General features: G+C 44.4%; 1 protein-coding gene across 3 annotated transcripts in view; it reads left to right on the top strand.

Moving 5' to 3' along the window:
- Window positions 1–16640, top strand: part of GlcT (ceramide glucosyltransferase) — a 66871-nt gene that overhangs the window by 9411 nt on the left and 40820 nt on the right. For all 3 annotated transcript variants that reach the window (XM_069335803.1, XM_045748228.2, XM_045748227.2), the window contains exon 2: window positions 9501–11070. In XM_069335803.1, the coding sequence (XP_069191904.1) occupies window positions 10652–11070 (419 nt within the window). In that variant the 5' untranslated portion in view covers window positions 9501–10651. The remainder of the gene's footprint in view (window positions 1–9500; window positions 11071–16640) is intronic.

The following is a 16640-nucleotide window of genomic DNA, read 5'->3' as shown; positions in this document are numbered from 1 at the left end:
GTACGTGTGTAGGCAACACGGCACTATAGTGGATTTGTTTTATTTAATTTATTTAAATTTGAATTACAGTAGGTGTTATGAAAATTTACAAATATTGTAAAAATATAGGCTTATTAACATCAATCCATTTGCTTTAGTGGATATGATGCCTGAATATGCCGCGTTGAAACAGATCTGTTAGCGGTTCGCCAAACTTGTCCATAAATGAATGAGTATATTGCTGGGATCACGGCTGGTGGACGGACCAGCAAGCGGCATTACCAAGCCTATATTGTTACCTTGATCTTGGCGTGTGGCCTCATCAGTAGAGGTAATATAATCATAATTGGGTTTAAGCAATTATAAATAGTCGAATGAGCGTAAATTGAGCTACGGGTCATCTCGAGGCCTTGGAAACACCGGTTGTGGGGCGTTTAGGTAGTTGGGGAAATATGTAATTTGCCATTTATCATATATGTAAATTGCGTGTTTATGAATCGGCCAGATTTCAAAAGTTAGGTTTTCTCATATTAGTAAACTTATCGTAGAGGTGATGGATGCGGGTTGAGTGGGTGGGTAAGAAACACCTGTAGATCTGACTCACCAGATGCACATAACCCATGATGGTACACGGGTGCGCAGTTAGCGTACCGTGATTCCTAGCAGCTCTTACGACGGTGCCTTGCCTGAATGACCTTTAGCTCCATAAGATGATGTTTCGTGGGTGTGGCTGGTGAGTTCTACCCGCCTCGCTCTCTAGGTTATTTGAGATGATTTCGGGACTTAGCTTCCTCGCGGCCCGGTCCTCTACCAGGCCTCTTTTTTTTGTTACCCCCAGGAAGCAGCCCGTAGTAGCTGTCTAACTCCCAGGTACCTATATTACTGCTAGGTAACAGGGGGCATCAGGGTGATTGAAACTCTGCCCATTTGTTTCCGCCTCCACTGGGGTTCGATGCCTCCACTGGGGATCGAACCCGGAACTTCAGGACTACGAATCCGAAGCGCTGTCCACTCAGCTGTCAGGCCCTTAGGTTTATACGGTTACGTAACAATTGGGTGCAGTTGGAAGCATTACGTGCAAACGGCAGTTAAGTGTATTACAAGGGAACTACTCCGGGTAGCGCTTTGAAGCTTAAGTATTGCAGGCATAGTGGAATCAATGGAATTAATTCAAGAAGTGGTTTCCTAGAGGTAAAATAATTTTTTCACGCACGCTACCTTGTTTTATTTATAACAATTGCAGTGCTGTTGCTAATGTATTGATAATTATTTTATGTAAGCTATTCTACATACAGGCGGTATTTAAATTTGGGATTCTATGTATATATAATAAGCTGTCTCCCATGCCTTGTGTATCAGATTGGTGTCAAATTTTAGTTTTCCGGTATCCTACAGTTTCCCGTGCACTTATTAGCCTATTCGTAAACGGCCTACTGGTAAACATACCATAGATGTTTACCATCTATCGTATGTTAGTAGCTCAATGTTTACCATTGAGCTACTAACATTCTCCTCGTCCTTCTATTATTAGATGTGTACTTTACGCCAGAGTGATTGACACGCCCATTTTGTTCCTGAACATTATTAATCTGATTTATCCAAGAAGTAAATTTGTAGAATATAAGTAATAACAATTGGACAGATTTATGTTTAGAGAAAACATACACCGTTGTAGGTGACCAGTGGGTTAGCAAGAGTGGAACAGTCAGCTTAATAGCGATGGATATATAATGATTATGCCCCATGCCTCGTATGATTACGGGCTATTCATGCCCGTGCCATCTCTTGGGTGGCTTAATCCTTATCAATCGTCAATCAGCCTCGTATGATCGCTTCTCGGCCTTTTGGCTAAGATCAAAGTGTAGTGTGTAGCCTTGTATGGGCCAGTACACTGTAATCTTATGTTATGGTGCCACGAACGCTAGGAATTACTAAGCATACTAAGAACTTGTATCCTTGTATCCCACAAATGCTGTAGAAACTCGTCTTCTACAAATTCAATATAAGCTGTCCTTCACGAACCGTGTGTGGCCTCTGGGCTCTTGAGCCACAATAGTGAATTGTCGTGTGTTTTTGATGTGAGAAACTCTAAATGATGATTTATGGAAAAAGAAGATATAGGATAAGAGTACTCGGTACATGAGATATAATTGTGTGATTTTCATGTTAGAGAATGTAGTGAACGAGTCGATGATGTTATCTTAATGTGGATTGTGTCGTGAAGTTTGAGTGCTTGTTCTTATCTAATCTGATATGTTTGTGGTGTCTGTAACGCCTATTCACACTGCCTTAGGTAATTGTTTGCCTGGCCTGTAATGCTACACAGGAGGCTCTGTTGCTCTCCCACAAATAAATTACACATGTATTGATAAATACGAGTGAAAAACATTACAGGTGTTGTAGTGGTGGTCACGTAAATACGGGAGAGGATATATGTAAATACGGGATACGTAAATACGTTATCCCATAAGTCCCTATATGCGACTTGTGGGATAACATCAAATGTAAAGCACACTGATAAGGCGGCTGTAGAGAAATACCATCTTCAGAGTGGGTTTGATTGAAGATTATATTTTGCTTACAAGGACTTTAGCACATCCAGCAGAAATGTGCAGGACTAGCTACTTCCAAAATGCGGGACGAGTATGGGATGAGACCAGACGTGTAGGAAGAATGCGAGCGCTAATAGTAATATGAACCCGTTATCATTATACATCAATACGTCTAGATATATACGCAAGAGATACAAACATAAAGAAATTTATATATTTAGAGAAAGCTGTTGCATAACAATTGCAAGTATTACTGACAAAACTCAACCGGAGGGCATCGTTTTTTTTTATTATTTATTTTACTGGTTACGAACGTTGTGTTAGGTTCATATTTTGTTGACGAGACCACACACTAGAAGGTGAAAGGACGACGACGTTTCGGTCCGTCCTGGACCATTCTCAAGTCGATTGATCGACTTGAGTCGTCGTCCCTTCACCTTCTAGTGTGTGGTCTAGTCAACATACTTCAGCCACGTTATTGTGACTCATCGTCTACTTAGGTTCATACACACCGTGGCACGTAAACAGTACAGTTTGTACGCTTCTTGGTCAAGCCAATACGGTTGATAGTGACTGTTGTATTCTGGTATTGTTGTTGGTAGATATGGACGTGCTAAGGTTATGCTTTAGTGGGCTTATGGTATAAGGTGTTGTCGAGTCTGAGGCGAACTTTAGCACATGATTCAGTATGAGAAACAGTCAGCTGGGTGTCAGATTAGCTTTGCTCAAGTGTTTCCAGCTTCCCTTTACGACTGGCAGATATTAACATTTCCCTGATTCCTGGCCTATGAAGAGACATAGGCTACTGTACAGTTAAGTCAACCTTTTTTATACATCTGCATTTTTGCGGCTGTTTGATGCTAAAATGCCCATCTCTCAGGATAGGCAGTCTTCCAGGGACAACATAGCAAACATTAGATGGATAATGAAGATATCCTTAAGAAAACCAGAAGGGACAAAGTAATTGTAAAGTTGTAGGTATCTCATACCGGCAGGTCTAAAAGGTCTAATGTCTGGACATTTAATGATGTAGTGTTGGAGAGTATGAGCCCGTTCATGCTTTCAGAGTTTACATACAGGCACAGTGCTCAGGACTGGGAGAGTGGTGCTTGTAGCGCCCACCCTGCCTTGAGTAAGCTTCTGCCATCCTCAGCCAAGCAATTACTGTCTCGTGAACGGTTTATGGATATGTGTATATTAATATGTTACATATGTTTATATATTAATATGTGAAGCGTAGAAAATATAACACCTCTTCTGTTTTGAAGTGTACATTGAGCTAATTGTAGTGCTGTTAGTCCTGTATGAATGGAAGATTTAAAATAAAGAGGGAGCTAGAGTAATGTATACGTATAATATGATGGGTCACATGTAGTCATGATACTACTGAGGCGTGTGTGTGTGTGTGTGTGCTGGTCATTCTTAATTACCGAACTAGCCTAGACGACGTGTACAGCATTTAGATCTACCGGGAGACGGTGAAAGCCGCAGAAGGAATAATTTCCTGAATGCTGGGTAAAGTCTAGTTCATGTCAGTAACAACATGTAGAAAGCTACCCTGGAGCAGGGAGCATGGATCCTCCTGTTTGCCAGGCTGGTAGCAGGGTTCATGGACCCATGGTTTGTGCTAGATTCGTGGCAGTGGCGCTTGGCCGGTTGGTGGCGGTTTGGCTGGCTCTTGACATGTCTGTTTAGCTTGCGGCGTGCTCATTTCCTGCCAGGTTACGGTCCTCGGTAGAGTTTATGTTCATAGTGTAAGACGCTTGTCTTTGATCACATTGTTGGTTGTTCAAACTAGACAAGTTTGGGAAATATTAGGTTCCGCGAGACAAGCTTGTGTAGGTTCAGAAGACATTCAACAGTATACCGTCAACCTGAGGTCTGTACTAGGCCAGGCTGTGATGGGGTCTGTATGAGACCAGGCCGCGTTCAGGGTCTACAAGAGACCAGGTAGTGATGTGGTTTGCAAGAAGCCAAGCCGTGTTTGGGGGGGGGCTGCAAGAGGCCAGGCTTCCCATGATGAATGAATCTTGAGGCTGTGCTAGGGTCTGCATCTAGATTCTAGACAAAGCCATTCTATGTTTTTTGTTGACACTCATCCATTTTGGGATGGAAGATAGTTTGACCTGTATGACGATAACTTGTAGTAAAGCTGTTGGGGTTAACTTATTGCAGATATTGAAACATTTCAGTATTGTGCTGTCATCTACTGTAGATCGAGAATATTTTAGATTTATTATTAGATATGCAAATGGGTGGAGTTTACCGTTGAAAGACCGTTGCTGAGATATGATGGAGAATTTTGTTTAAAGGTAAATTGTTGCTAGTCTACAAAGGTACTGCTGGTATTTTAAATTAAGGTGAGCAGCATTTTTTTAAACTTTGGACTAGAAGAACATTACAATGAGATTCCTTGAGCACTGTAAATGATAAGGTTATCATTTCGTGATTCTGATTCTAATTTTACTACCGTTCTTATTGTCGTTGTTCATTTTTTTACACCCAATGTAACTAAATGCTATTAATATGTTTTTGATCTATTAACTTGAGGACTCATTCATCTGCATCTCTCAACCCGGCATGTCCTCCTTACCCAGGAGTCTCCCTTTCCTTGGACACACTACCTTACGGTGGTAGTGTGGTAGTAGTAGTGGTAGTGTGGTAGAGAAGGGGGATTGCGTGTTCAGACGACCCCCTCAAGGACAGGCGAGTGTGGCTTGAGAACCCGCTCTTTTGGTCAAAGTTTTCGAGACAGACTAAGCGTCCAGTTCTAGGAACAGACAGTGCTGTTCTGGTGGACAACTGAACCCTGTTCCTTTTGGTTCGACTCTTCCAGACGCCTGGCCGAAATTTGTGAATCTGACCTAAAGGTTTATATAAATTAATTAATATTTTTGTTTGCTTCGACAATGATTTCGTTGTGTGGGCTCCTGATAAATTCTTTATCCCAGGTTGGCTTGGAATTAATAAAATGTCAGAGGATGTAATCTCTACAATATTAGCAGTCCCCGGTTAAATATAATATAGCTTTTAAAATGGTGCAAAATCAACACGTAGCCAAGACCGTTGTAAACCCAAACCACCAATCACTCCATTATGGTGGGCGGTAAAGCCCTTGTCTGTACTACACAACAACATAGCAGCGACCTCATGTGTGGATGAGACAAGTCTGGCGGCCGCCCACCAGCCACGAGGTCCGGTCCTCAACCCCGTGACACAAATTTCGTGTGAATTAATGAAGATGCCCCCCACTGAGGGGAGTGGAGGGTGGGAGGGGATTATGATCAATAAAGCAATGGTTTGGGCGCCAATTGCAACGTTATCTTGAGTTTATCTTACAGAAATCATACAGATGATTTCGGGACTTAACGTCCTCGCGGCCCGGTCCTCGACCAGGCCTCCTTTTTGTTACCCCCTTACCCTAGGAAAGCAGCCCGTAGCAGCTGTCTAACTCTCAGGTACCTATTTACTGCTAGGTAACAGGGGCATTAGGATGAAAAAAACATTTTGCCCATTTGTCTCCGCTTCTACCGGGGATCGAACCCGGAACCTCAGGACTACGAATCCGAAGCGCTGTCTACCCAGCTGTCCTTTGACCACACTTGTTTTCATCAAGTTGTTTGTTATCTATCAGGGTATTTAGTGTTTTCTTTAGGGCGAGGTATAAACGAGGTTAATGATAATATTTGGTTACTGTGTGTAACTAGCATCACTGTTTATGGATATTCTCTCCGGCGTCATATGAGAAGTAGGCTTAAACATATTTATTAGCTCTATGTACATATATGATTTTGTTATATAAAACAAATCCACAAGGGCCGTGACGAGGATTCGAACCTGCGTCCGGGAGCATCCCAGACACTGCCTTAATCGACTGAGCTACGACAGTTATTTGTTCATTTGTTCAGTTAATTTGTTCATGTGATGCATGACGTTATTGTGATCTCTGTGTGTTTTGTTATATATTTTGTAAATGCATACAGTAGTCTTAAATTCAAATTCAAATGTTTATTCAGGTAAAGTACATACATGCAAGGTGTGATACAAACATTGGTGAATTTATAGATAGAGCTTAGTACATACAATGCCTAAAGCCACTATTACGCAAAGCGTTTCGGGCAGAAACGCGTTTGCGTGAAAACATTAGCCTATGCAGACTCGTTTGTAATAAGTAAGGCCTATTGCCATATAATGAGAATTAAACTCAAAATAATTAATCTGTTTATCTAAATTACGTGTTAGTTGACCATTTCTTTGTGACCTTGAAGGTTAAAATATATAGTTACTAGTATTTTAAAGAGAGGGTGCTGATAAGTTATAATTTAAACTTACATTTGCATATGAGTTAATTTGCTTAGTTAGAGGAAATGTCACTTGTGTTTTTAAAACCCATTTGCTCGATTACGATACTTTTTTTTAATTTATTTTAACAGATCGTTTTCTTTGAATTCCCTGGTGAATGGCTCGTAGCTACTCAGTATTCAGTTATTTACACTGATCCTAGGCTTTGATACTTTGACTTTTGCATGAGGAGTATAAGTTATGTGGCAGAAGCGCCCTCTATCAGGTACATCGAGACAAATGATAAGCAGTGGTTCACTACCACCCCACTCCATTATACACCAGCGGTGTTAGCACACGCTACTGATCAACCCACAGACACTCCGCCAGGCAGACTTTCTAAAGATTGACACGAGGAGCCACTTCGACCTCTTGAATTAGTCTTGGAGGGGACACACATGTGTCACGTGGAATAATAAAAAATGTCTCGTAGTTTAGTTTCATTAATTAAAGTATGTGAATTTTAAGACTATATTATCCCATTAGTTGCACGTAGTGGAGGAATATATATATATTTTTATGATATATATAAACTGTGAGAGTTGAGTGCTGGAGAGAGGTGAGCCTCTTGCCCGCTCGGTAAATAAAGGGCCCACGTCAGGCGTGTTTTGATTTATCAGCTGATCGATGAAGTTCAATAACGGCTACCGCCGTGGCCAGGCGACCATCAGCCTTTCATTTTGCTTCAGCAACACACCCGACCTGCAGGCGGCCGACTGTCTATGCGGAAGTTGTGTCTAGAGGGAGTTTAGGAAGCCATCTACGCGAGCCTGTAGGATAGGTCAGGAAGCTATCGAGGCGCAAGGGTCGTTGAAGTTATTCGACGCGTTCATGTTTATCTTTTCTTACTTATTTGATGGTTCCAGCCAGAGTTATTGCATGGCGAGTGATGTAGATAAATAGTGCAGATTGATTAAGATTAAGCCACCCAAGAGGTGGCACGGGCATGAATAGCCCGTAAATATAAATAGTGCATAGTTGATAGTATATTTGGAAGACGGCAGAGGTTGAGGAGTGAGGTAACTTTCTCCTGACTAAGAGTGGCTGTACGACGAGCAGCCAGACGTGAGGGCACTGGGAAATGACAACTTGTCATGGCTGCCATTACACAATAACATGCAGCGGAGTAAGGGTATACATATTCCCCCCTTGTGTGCTCTCTTGTGTCTGGCATTCAGTGTATATCCGCTGGCTCCTCAAGTACAACTCCTGCAACGGCTCCAAATGTGCATATATTTACATTATTTTCAGGTCACAAGGCATGCACTAGTTCGGTAGTGCGAGTGTACTATTGCGAGCTCTTGCTGGTCCATGTACTGTACCTTGATAAGAACATAAGAACAAAGGTAACTGCAGAAGGCCTATTGGCCCATACGAGGCAGCTCCTGTCTATAACCACCCAATCCCACTCATATACATGTCCAACCCGCGCTTGAAATAATCGAGGGACCCCATCTCCACCACGTTACGCGGCAATTGGTTCCACAAATCAATAACCCTGTTACTGAACCAGTATTTACCCAAGTCTTTCCTAAATCTAAACTTATCCAATTTATACCCATTGTTTCGTGTTCTGTCTTGTCCTGTTCTGTGATATCTTCTCATGTGGCTAAGAAATAACACCAACACATTATCCACCATTTACTCTATATTGAAACCCCACTCTCACACTCCTCTCACCCACACTCTACCATATACTGACAACCTTCTCACCCACATACTCCAAGATACTGACACTCCACCATACTGACACACTCTTGAATTCCTCTCTCACACACTACTTGACTCTGACAGTTTCTCCTCCACAAAATACTTCACACACTCCTCCCACCCTGTTCGCCTTCTGTAGTCTCTCTCTAATACCAAACCAGAAAATTGCTCTAGTTGGTTTAATCATCAGGAACGTTTATCGACTAGTGTGAATTATTGAGGAGTGGGTGCTGGGCCGTGGCTGGGAGGGAGTCTGACTAGTAGGGCAGATGGGGGAGGGGTCTTGTATAGAGGGAGTCTGGCAGGACATGAATGGGAGGGTCTTGTATAGAGGGAGTCTGGCAGGACATGAGAGGGAGGGTCTTGTATAGAGGGAGTCTGGCAGGACATGAGTGAGAGGGTCTTGTATAGAGGGAGTCTGACTGGGAAGACATGTGGGGGGTAGCTGACTGGGAGGACAGGTGAGAGTTTATTTCAAATTACAAGACATCCTATCAAAGTGTCTACCGCAATAAGACATCAAGCAATATAAAGGAACAAGAGTAGTTGCTGAAGTCTTGAGGCATCTCCACTCTCTTCCTTCTGCCTGAAAAGGTCTAGCCATCACTTCTTGTTCTCTCTTCTAAGATATTTCTTTTTAACGGGATAATTAAGTTTCGCCTTCAACTAGAAAGACTAGGCATAACTATTTTAAATCATCAGAGACGTATCAACCCCCCAACAACCATAGTTAACTCCCCCTCTTCCTCTAACACTGCCCTTCACCCAGTCATTTTAATCGTTAATTGTAGTAGTTGAAGATCAGCTTAAGGGCCTGGCCTCAGTGTTTGATTAGTAAATGTCTTTGATAATTATTTACAGTATTATATGTTAAATTTTAAACGTATTGAGTAATCTGTTTTATTTATCATTTTTCAGATCATCTGAGAAAGGGAAGCACCGGAGAAACATGGGAAGAACACTTCAGTAATATAACACCATGTCCACATCACCGCCCACAGACCGCTCGCTGGACCACCGCCACACACCCCCACACCTCGCACCAATGACACCAAGAAGCAAGTCAGTGCGGTGACTCGCTGTTGGAGGCAATAGCAACGAGGGGATTCTTCACTTGCAAGTGTAGTGCTCCAAACACCATGTCTCTTCTGGCTCTATGATTCTCCAAGCGGCCACTGTATTCATATCTCTATAGTTTTACAAGCAACCTCTCATTTGGTGTTCTGTTTTTATTAGCGACTGACGTTTTGACTCGTCTCTGTGTTCAACTCTAATGCCAAAAGTGACTGGCGCAGCTCATACCATCGACCTCAAGATACACCTTCACAAAGTCAACATAGACGTGAGGTGACTGGCAGACTGTTTCAGTAAAATGCAAGTCTCATAAGATCACCCCCCCCCCTCCTCCCCGAAGACATGTAGCATTCACTGGGGAATCTGATGTTTTCTGGTTATCCGAATGTTTGAAACCTTTGTTCCTTGTGTTGAAGAAAAGGGGCCCCAGAAGCTACTGAAGACGACCAATTCCCTGTACGCCTGTGAACCAGGCTTCTCAACCCACACTTCCGCAGATCAGTGTTGTTATACGAACCATTGTTATAGCAGAAGGCGTGAGAATAGTAGTGTTAGAAGTGAAGAGCAAGAATGATGGTGCGGGTGTGGTTGGCAGGCCATGACACTACGTCTTCTTGCCTTTCCAAATGTAAATATAACAAAACAATACTTTCTAATTGTTATTATAAACATTAACTTCTACTCCGACGTTAATTTTGCCTTCAATTATTTTGAAAGAATATTATGATTTACTTGACGTAGCACGTGACAATGGAGGTTAGCCTAGTGACAAAATTGTGAAAAGTACAAATTGCGTTTTAAGAAACTTAACAAACTCATAAAATTATAATTAAAAGGCATAGAAAACCCGCCAGAGTTGATTAAAACCGCTGTTAGAAGTAAACTTGTGTGGTGTTGATAAAGACGAGTGGGACGGGAAAGGCAGTGTTATTGTGAGCGCGAGGCGGAGACAGGAGCCGCGGCGGCCGCCTCGTCCAGGGCCCGTGACCAGTTCGATGTTGAGTCCAGGGCTTGGAGTGGGAGGCTGGTTGTCGCACAAGGACTGGTTCTGGGTGTTGTTGAGGGGCAGCATCAGCAGCGCCGGCAGACACCACAGCTGGGCGTGGGCGTGGAACGTGGGCTTCCTCCTCCTCATATCATCTGCCACCCACCATAACATTATTCCTCATTCTACTACCCCTTCCTCCCCCCCAATTCACCAAGCCGTGTACCGTTTCTCCGCCTTCCCCGCCCCCTTTACCGCCGGTGGTGTGCCCCCGCCCGTAGTGAAAGACAGTGTACCGCCCCAGGAAGGCAGCAGGAACAAGAGCCCCGCCATGACGGAAATACAAATGTACAAGGTGATGCTTGCATTTGCCATCCTGGTCTTCTGGACAGGCTTCTGGGTCGTACACCTCATCGGCATCATTTATGGGTGAGTAAGACCAGGTGATCCTGGGGTGTGGGTGGGGCCGTGTGTGTGTGTGTGTTCTGGAGTGCATGTCTCGCTCTGTATGCAGGACAGGTGCAGGCTCACCAGTCACCTCATCCACTCACTCCTTATTTCATCATAATTATTCTTGAAGCTCTTATCACCTTACTCTATTCCTATGACACATCGTGATGCAAGTTGGCTGGTTTTTTCTTGTCCTCTTTCTCTTAAATAAGTTTAATAGGATCAGCATCTCCCCAAATACCGCTCCGGTGGTCCAGTAGGTTTAAACCACTCATTTTAAAGCAGTTAGTAGTTTTCTGATAATTTCCTTATTATGAGCTTCCTGGCTAGGCTGCTAGAGCAAAAGGTCTCGAATCTTACAGGTCCGAGTTTACATCTCCGATGACCCGAGGGAATGAAATATCCTCGCCCCTGATATTGTTGGTATTTGAAGTAAAGAAGATGGCAAGAAGTTACATGATCGATATATACAAGATTCTAACCCATCCGCCGGAAATGCTAGTACTTGTAGTAACTATTCACCTCCCAGATGGTACCTTGTGTTCAGCCTTCTGATCCCTTCGCCTAATTTCATAACTTTACACTTTCCTGAGTTGAACTTTAGTAGCCATTTTCTAAACCATTCCTCCTGTTTGTCCAGATCATCCTGTAGTCTCTTGTCTATCTTCATCTGTCTTGATTCTTCTCATAATTTTTGCATCATCAAACATTGAGAGGAACGAGTCTATACCCTCCTAGAAAATCATTAAATATATCAGAAACAGGATGGGTCCAAGTACAGAGCCCTGTTGGACTCCACTGGTGACATTCCACCAATCTGATTTCTCCCCACTCACAGTTACTCGCTATTTCCTGTTGCTTAGATACGCTCTTATCCACTGTATATGTGTGAGAGAGAGAGAGAGAGAGATTGAGAGAGAGAGAGATTGAGAATTGTAAGAGCCATAGGGAGCCAGGAGTGCCTGCGGCTCCCTTGTCAGACTGTGACCAGGGATAAAGATACCATAGTGCCATCAGGCGGGCACGGTCGTACTTGCAGAAAACCCGTGAGGGGAAAATGTGACGCAGGAGAACACTCAAGCCACTCTTACTAGTCTTGTCGTTACTGCCGCCCAACACTAGTAGCAACCCCCCCTACCCTATCCTTCTCCCATCCCCCACCTCTATCCCTACCCTCATATCCCTCTCCACCTCCACTGCTACAAATATCTCGCCACAGTGCTCTACTTACCACCGTACCGCACCCATTTTCTTGTGTTCATACGTGGTAACGGAGAGAGAAGGCGCTGGTAGGTTGTTTAATGCATGTTGTATGTGCGAAGTGTAAGTGTAGGAGCCCCACGTGTTGTTTAACACTGGAGGAGGAAGGGTGAATGACAGGCGAGCTTGTGACTGAAGAACACTCGGGGTTTATCAACACTTTTCGTTCATGTATCCTGCTTGTGTGTGTGTGCCTGCGTGCATGCTCACGCATTTGAGAGTTTATTGGCATGAACTGCTATTACCTGTAGAAGCTATTTTTATTTGATTGATGAAGATTATGCCACCCAAGAGGTGGCACGTGCATGATTGATGATTGATGAACATTATGCCACCCAAGAGGTGGCACGGGCATGAATAGCCCGTAAGTGGTGGCCCTTTGGAGCCATTACCAGTATCAAGAGCTGATACTGGATATCTGTGGAGGCGCGACTGCACCCTGCGTGACGGGAGATGTCTCCCGTGCACGTGCATGAATAGCCCGTAATATTTCTATTTGGTGGGTGGGTGCCCATGAAGGGGAACCTCCCTGGTGTTGTGAGGGTGGGGGGGGGCAGGATCCTACAATTAGTAGGACTACTAATTGTAGGAGTCCGCCAGGCTTCCCCTTGGCTAGGGCAGGGGGGGGGAGGGGGAGGGGAAGGGGGTCATCATTAGTTTGAAGGCTGGCTGGTTGTTGCCCTTGGATTATAACTGCTGGTATGTGGTCCTCTTAACAGCCCTTTTGCTCTTAATATCTTGCCACCTTCTTTGTCACGGTTCGCCCCTCGCGGTCACCTGTCCCTCGATAGAATTCTTGGTGACTCGGATACTTTTGATATCGTTCGCCTTATGCGTTTTTGTTCTCGTATTGGCATCCTTGGTGATATTTAGCGCCCTCTGATTATTTTGCGCATTTGATGGTGCTACATAGCCTTCCCGGTTTGGTGCCTTCTTTTGATAATTACTTACTTACTTACTTTCTCACGGTTCCTCTTGACATACTCTGAATTTGTGGTAATTTTTATTTATTTATATACAAGAGTTCTAACATTCTTGTAAAGACAATAGCACGCATAGCGTTTGGGGCAGGTCCTTAATCCTAATTTTTTTCCCGGAATACGACTCTCCAAATCGTTTAACAACCAGGTACCCATTCACTTGAGTGAACAGTGGCTACAGTCAAGGACTTTCGCCCAGTCAGTCTACCCCGGCCAGGATACGAACCCAGGCCAGAGCGCTCGCGAAGTGTCCGGCGAGTGCTTTTTCCACTGTGCCACGGGGACCACACGGATCTCACGGCTTCCTCCTCCTGAGATAAATATTGGTGGTGTCGGGGGTATCCTGGCCGCTCCTGTACACAAAAACTGCATCCCAACCTCCTCTACTTATCACTTACGTAAACGGATTTCCTGTCTTGTCATTCTTACCCCCCCCCCCCCATGCCACTTGTGGGCTCTGCTATGGAGAATGACACATTTCGAGAATGACAGGTTTTTGCCTTTCCATCTCGACGCATTGTAACCACTTGCCTGGGCCTCGTGGCCCTCTTAATATGACTGCCTAAGGCTGATGACTTCCCCAAACTCTAATTGTGACTGCTATTGACAAGATTTCTCCGTGTGTGTGTGTTTACATGCGTGTACCTCCATCTTTATTACTTTCCTCTCTACACTCCTGCCTCACATGTTCCATTCTCCACAGATCTCCAGTATCATCTATTGATACTGGTAATGGCTCAAAAGGGCCACCACTTACGGGCTATTCATGCCCGTGCCACCTCTTGGGTGGCTTAATCTTTATCAATCAATCATGTTCCATTGGACTTTCTGTAGTGCCTTTACTATGTTGTCACTTCCTCTACTTTATTGCAGTTCATCATCTGCACTCTTGCCTCTTTCCTCGTTTCTTATCTCATGTTGCTGTGTTTGTTGCTATGCCAGTTGCTCCGTTCTTTAACTGGTGTTGAGGTCGACCTTTAGCATCAGTAACTGCTGGTGAGGTCTTATGATCGTCCTATCACACTCCTCTTTGTCAGTCTAATTTTCTTTAGTCTTTCCTCTCCTTACCCATAATCTAGTCATTTGGTCTTTATTTCTTTTTCATTGTCTTCACATTCTTCTGTTGTATAACACATTCCCATATTCCACAAAACATATAGTCACGTCCTTGCCTTATTTCCTGACGCAGCTGTCATACTGATAACCGGGCAGGCTTCCGGTAGTATAGTTGTGTGGGTGGAGGTAATACATGCGTCCGCCCGTCCTCTCCAACTTTCACAGCGTCACTAAACTGATGTACTAAGTTACCCCGAGCCTAATCGAGGACCCACTAGCAGAAAACGGGACATCACGTCAATTTTGCGACCCGCCATGATTCTGACTGCATCAGTGCAGTCAGGGCTTGGGCAGTAGAAGAACTCCCAGAACCCCATCAAGCAGGTATATGTGGGCCTGCGGGCCGCTCCAAGCAACAGCCTGGTGGACCAAACTCTCACAAATCAAGCCTGGCCTCGGGCCGGGCTTGGGGAGTAGAAGAACTCCCAGAACCCCATCAAGCAAGTATCAACCAGTTAAGAGGACGGGTTGTCCCCACTCCCGGGCTGTGGCGAGTCTTCTATGACCCCTCTGTAATACTTCCATAGCTAGAACAGCTAAATATTAGCGAAAAGATCTACCATTAATGTATAATGTTTCATTGTAAATAGGTAGCAAATGAGATGGAATAATCTCTTTAACTAGCTGACATTATAATTTTGAGATGTGCAGGATAGATGTAATTATGACTGTAATGATCCCCGTTGAAGTCTGATGAAAAACCTTTTGTGCCCGCGGTAATCCTTTTTGCGCTACCGCTCACAGGATGAGTATGGGGTGCACAGTAAACTAGTCACTTCCGACGGCACCAAAATCACTTGAGGGAGGAAGTAAACCAACACTGGTGGGCGGCCAGGTATCCTATTGCATATACGCATGCCCTCCTTCATCTGCTGCGTGCGTGTGTGTGTGTGTGTGTGTGTGTGTGTGTGTGTGTGTTAGAGGGGGGAGGAGAGAGGAAAGTCTGCTTAGTGGAGCTTATTTGGTTTCGACATGTATGGAGTGTCATGTTTACGCGGTAACCAAGCAGGTGTGGCTGCGGGTGTGTGTGCGTGTGTAACTATACTTTCCTGGTATGGCTTTTTTCAAGGCTGTCTATGCGCGGGCGCGCACCACAGTCACCCCCACCCCACCTCCCCCCCCCCCACACACACACAAACAATATACACCTGCCCTGCCTGCCAGTGAGTGAGTGATACCACCTGTTCCCTATGCCATGGTCACAACCTGTTTCTCCTGCTGGGTCGTTCTTGCCTCGCCCATTACCCGTACTGCCGCTGTCCCAAAGAAGTCCCAAAGTCCCAAAGAAAGTCCCAAAGTCCCAAAGAAAGTCCCAAAGAAGACCTTAGGTTACATTTTGGAACTACCTCACCGCACATCCTAATTGTTTACTTTAAACACCATTGGCCTCCACTCCCTGAGTCCATTTTGTTTGCTTTTGGTTTTAAGTTTATTTTTGTGGCATAAACGTGGTGCTCACCTAGTTATGTTCACCTAGTGGTGCTTGCGGGGGTTGAGCCTCTCCACTGCCTATCGTAATCTTGAAGATTCCGAGGATCAATGTCCCTGCGTCCCGGTCTCCGACCAGGTCGCCTGGGTGGTGGTCTGCTCACCCGGGCTGTCCGACGCGGCTGCTCGCAGCCTGACGAATGAGTCACAACCTGCTTGATCACGTTTCCTTTGAAATTAACTGATCATTCATTTGCAATGCTAACCAGCATACATATATATTTATTTCTATATTTATATTTCTTCTGTTTTTGTTCCTACGACGCCGTCAGTATAGCTATGACACAATACCCATAACCTGAGCGCACTCAGTGATGCTTTTCAGTATTTACTGTTTTAATAACGTACAGTGTACACTATCATTCGTAGATGCATTTACGAAATGTACTAATAAGTCCCAGTTCTCCCATGGATTACACGACGGTGTCATCATTGACCATACTTGGGTCATGTACATATTTATTCTTGTATGGAAGTAAACATTGAAAATGTGAAATTTATACCCAGTTGGTGCAAGAGGGAGAGACAATATGAGGAGCATCTTGCCCCAATACACCGGCACTTGTACGCCAAAGTTCAACACCAGTCGCCCTGTTTCTTATACTCACACTCTCTACTTTCTCATGCTTGTAACGTTATGTTTGTCAGGGAGAGGAAGCCTGTACTTTGGCTGATCCAGGCCCCGCTGGGGCCAACCCCTGACCT

This window comes from Procambarus clarkii, chromosome 34, assembly GCF_040958095.1.
Source record: "Procambarus clarkii isolate CNS0578487 chromosome 34, FALCON_Pclarkii_2.0, whole genome shotgun sequence".
NCBI classification, from domain to species: Eukaryota; Metazoa; Arthropoda; class Malacostraca; order Decapoda; family Cambaridae; genus Procambarus; species Procambarus clarkii.
The sequence above is the reverse complement of the archived record's forward strand: the minus strand, read 5'-3'. Positions and strand labels throughout refer to the sequence as shown.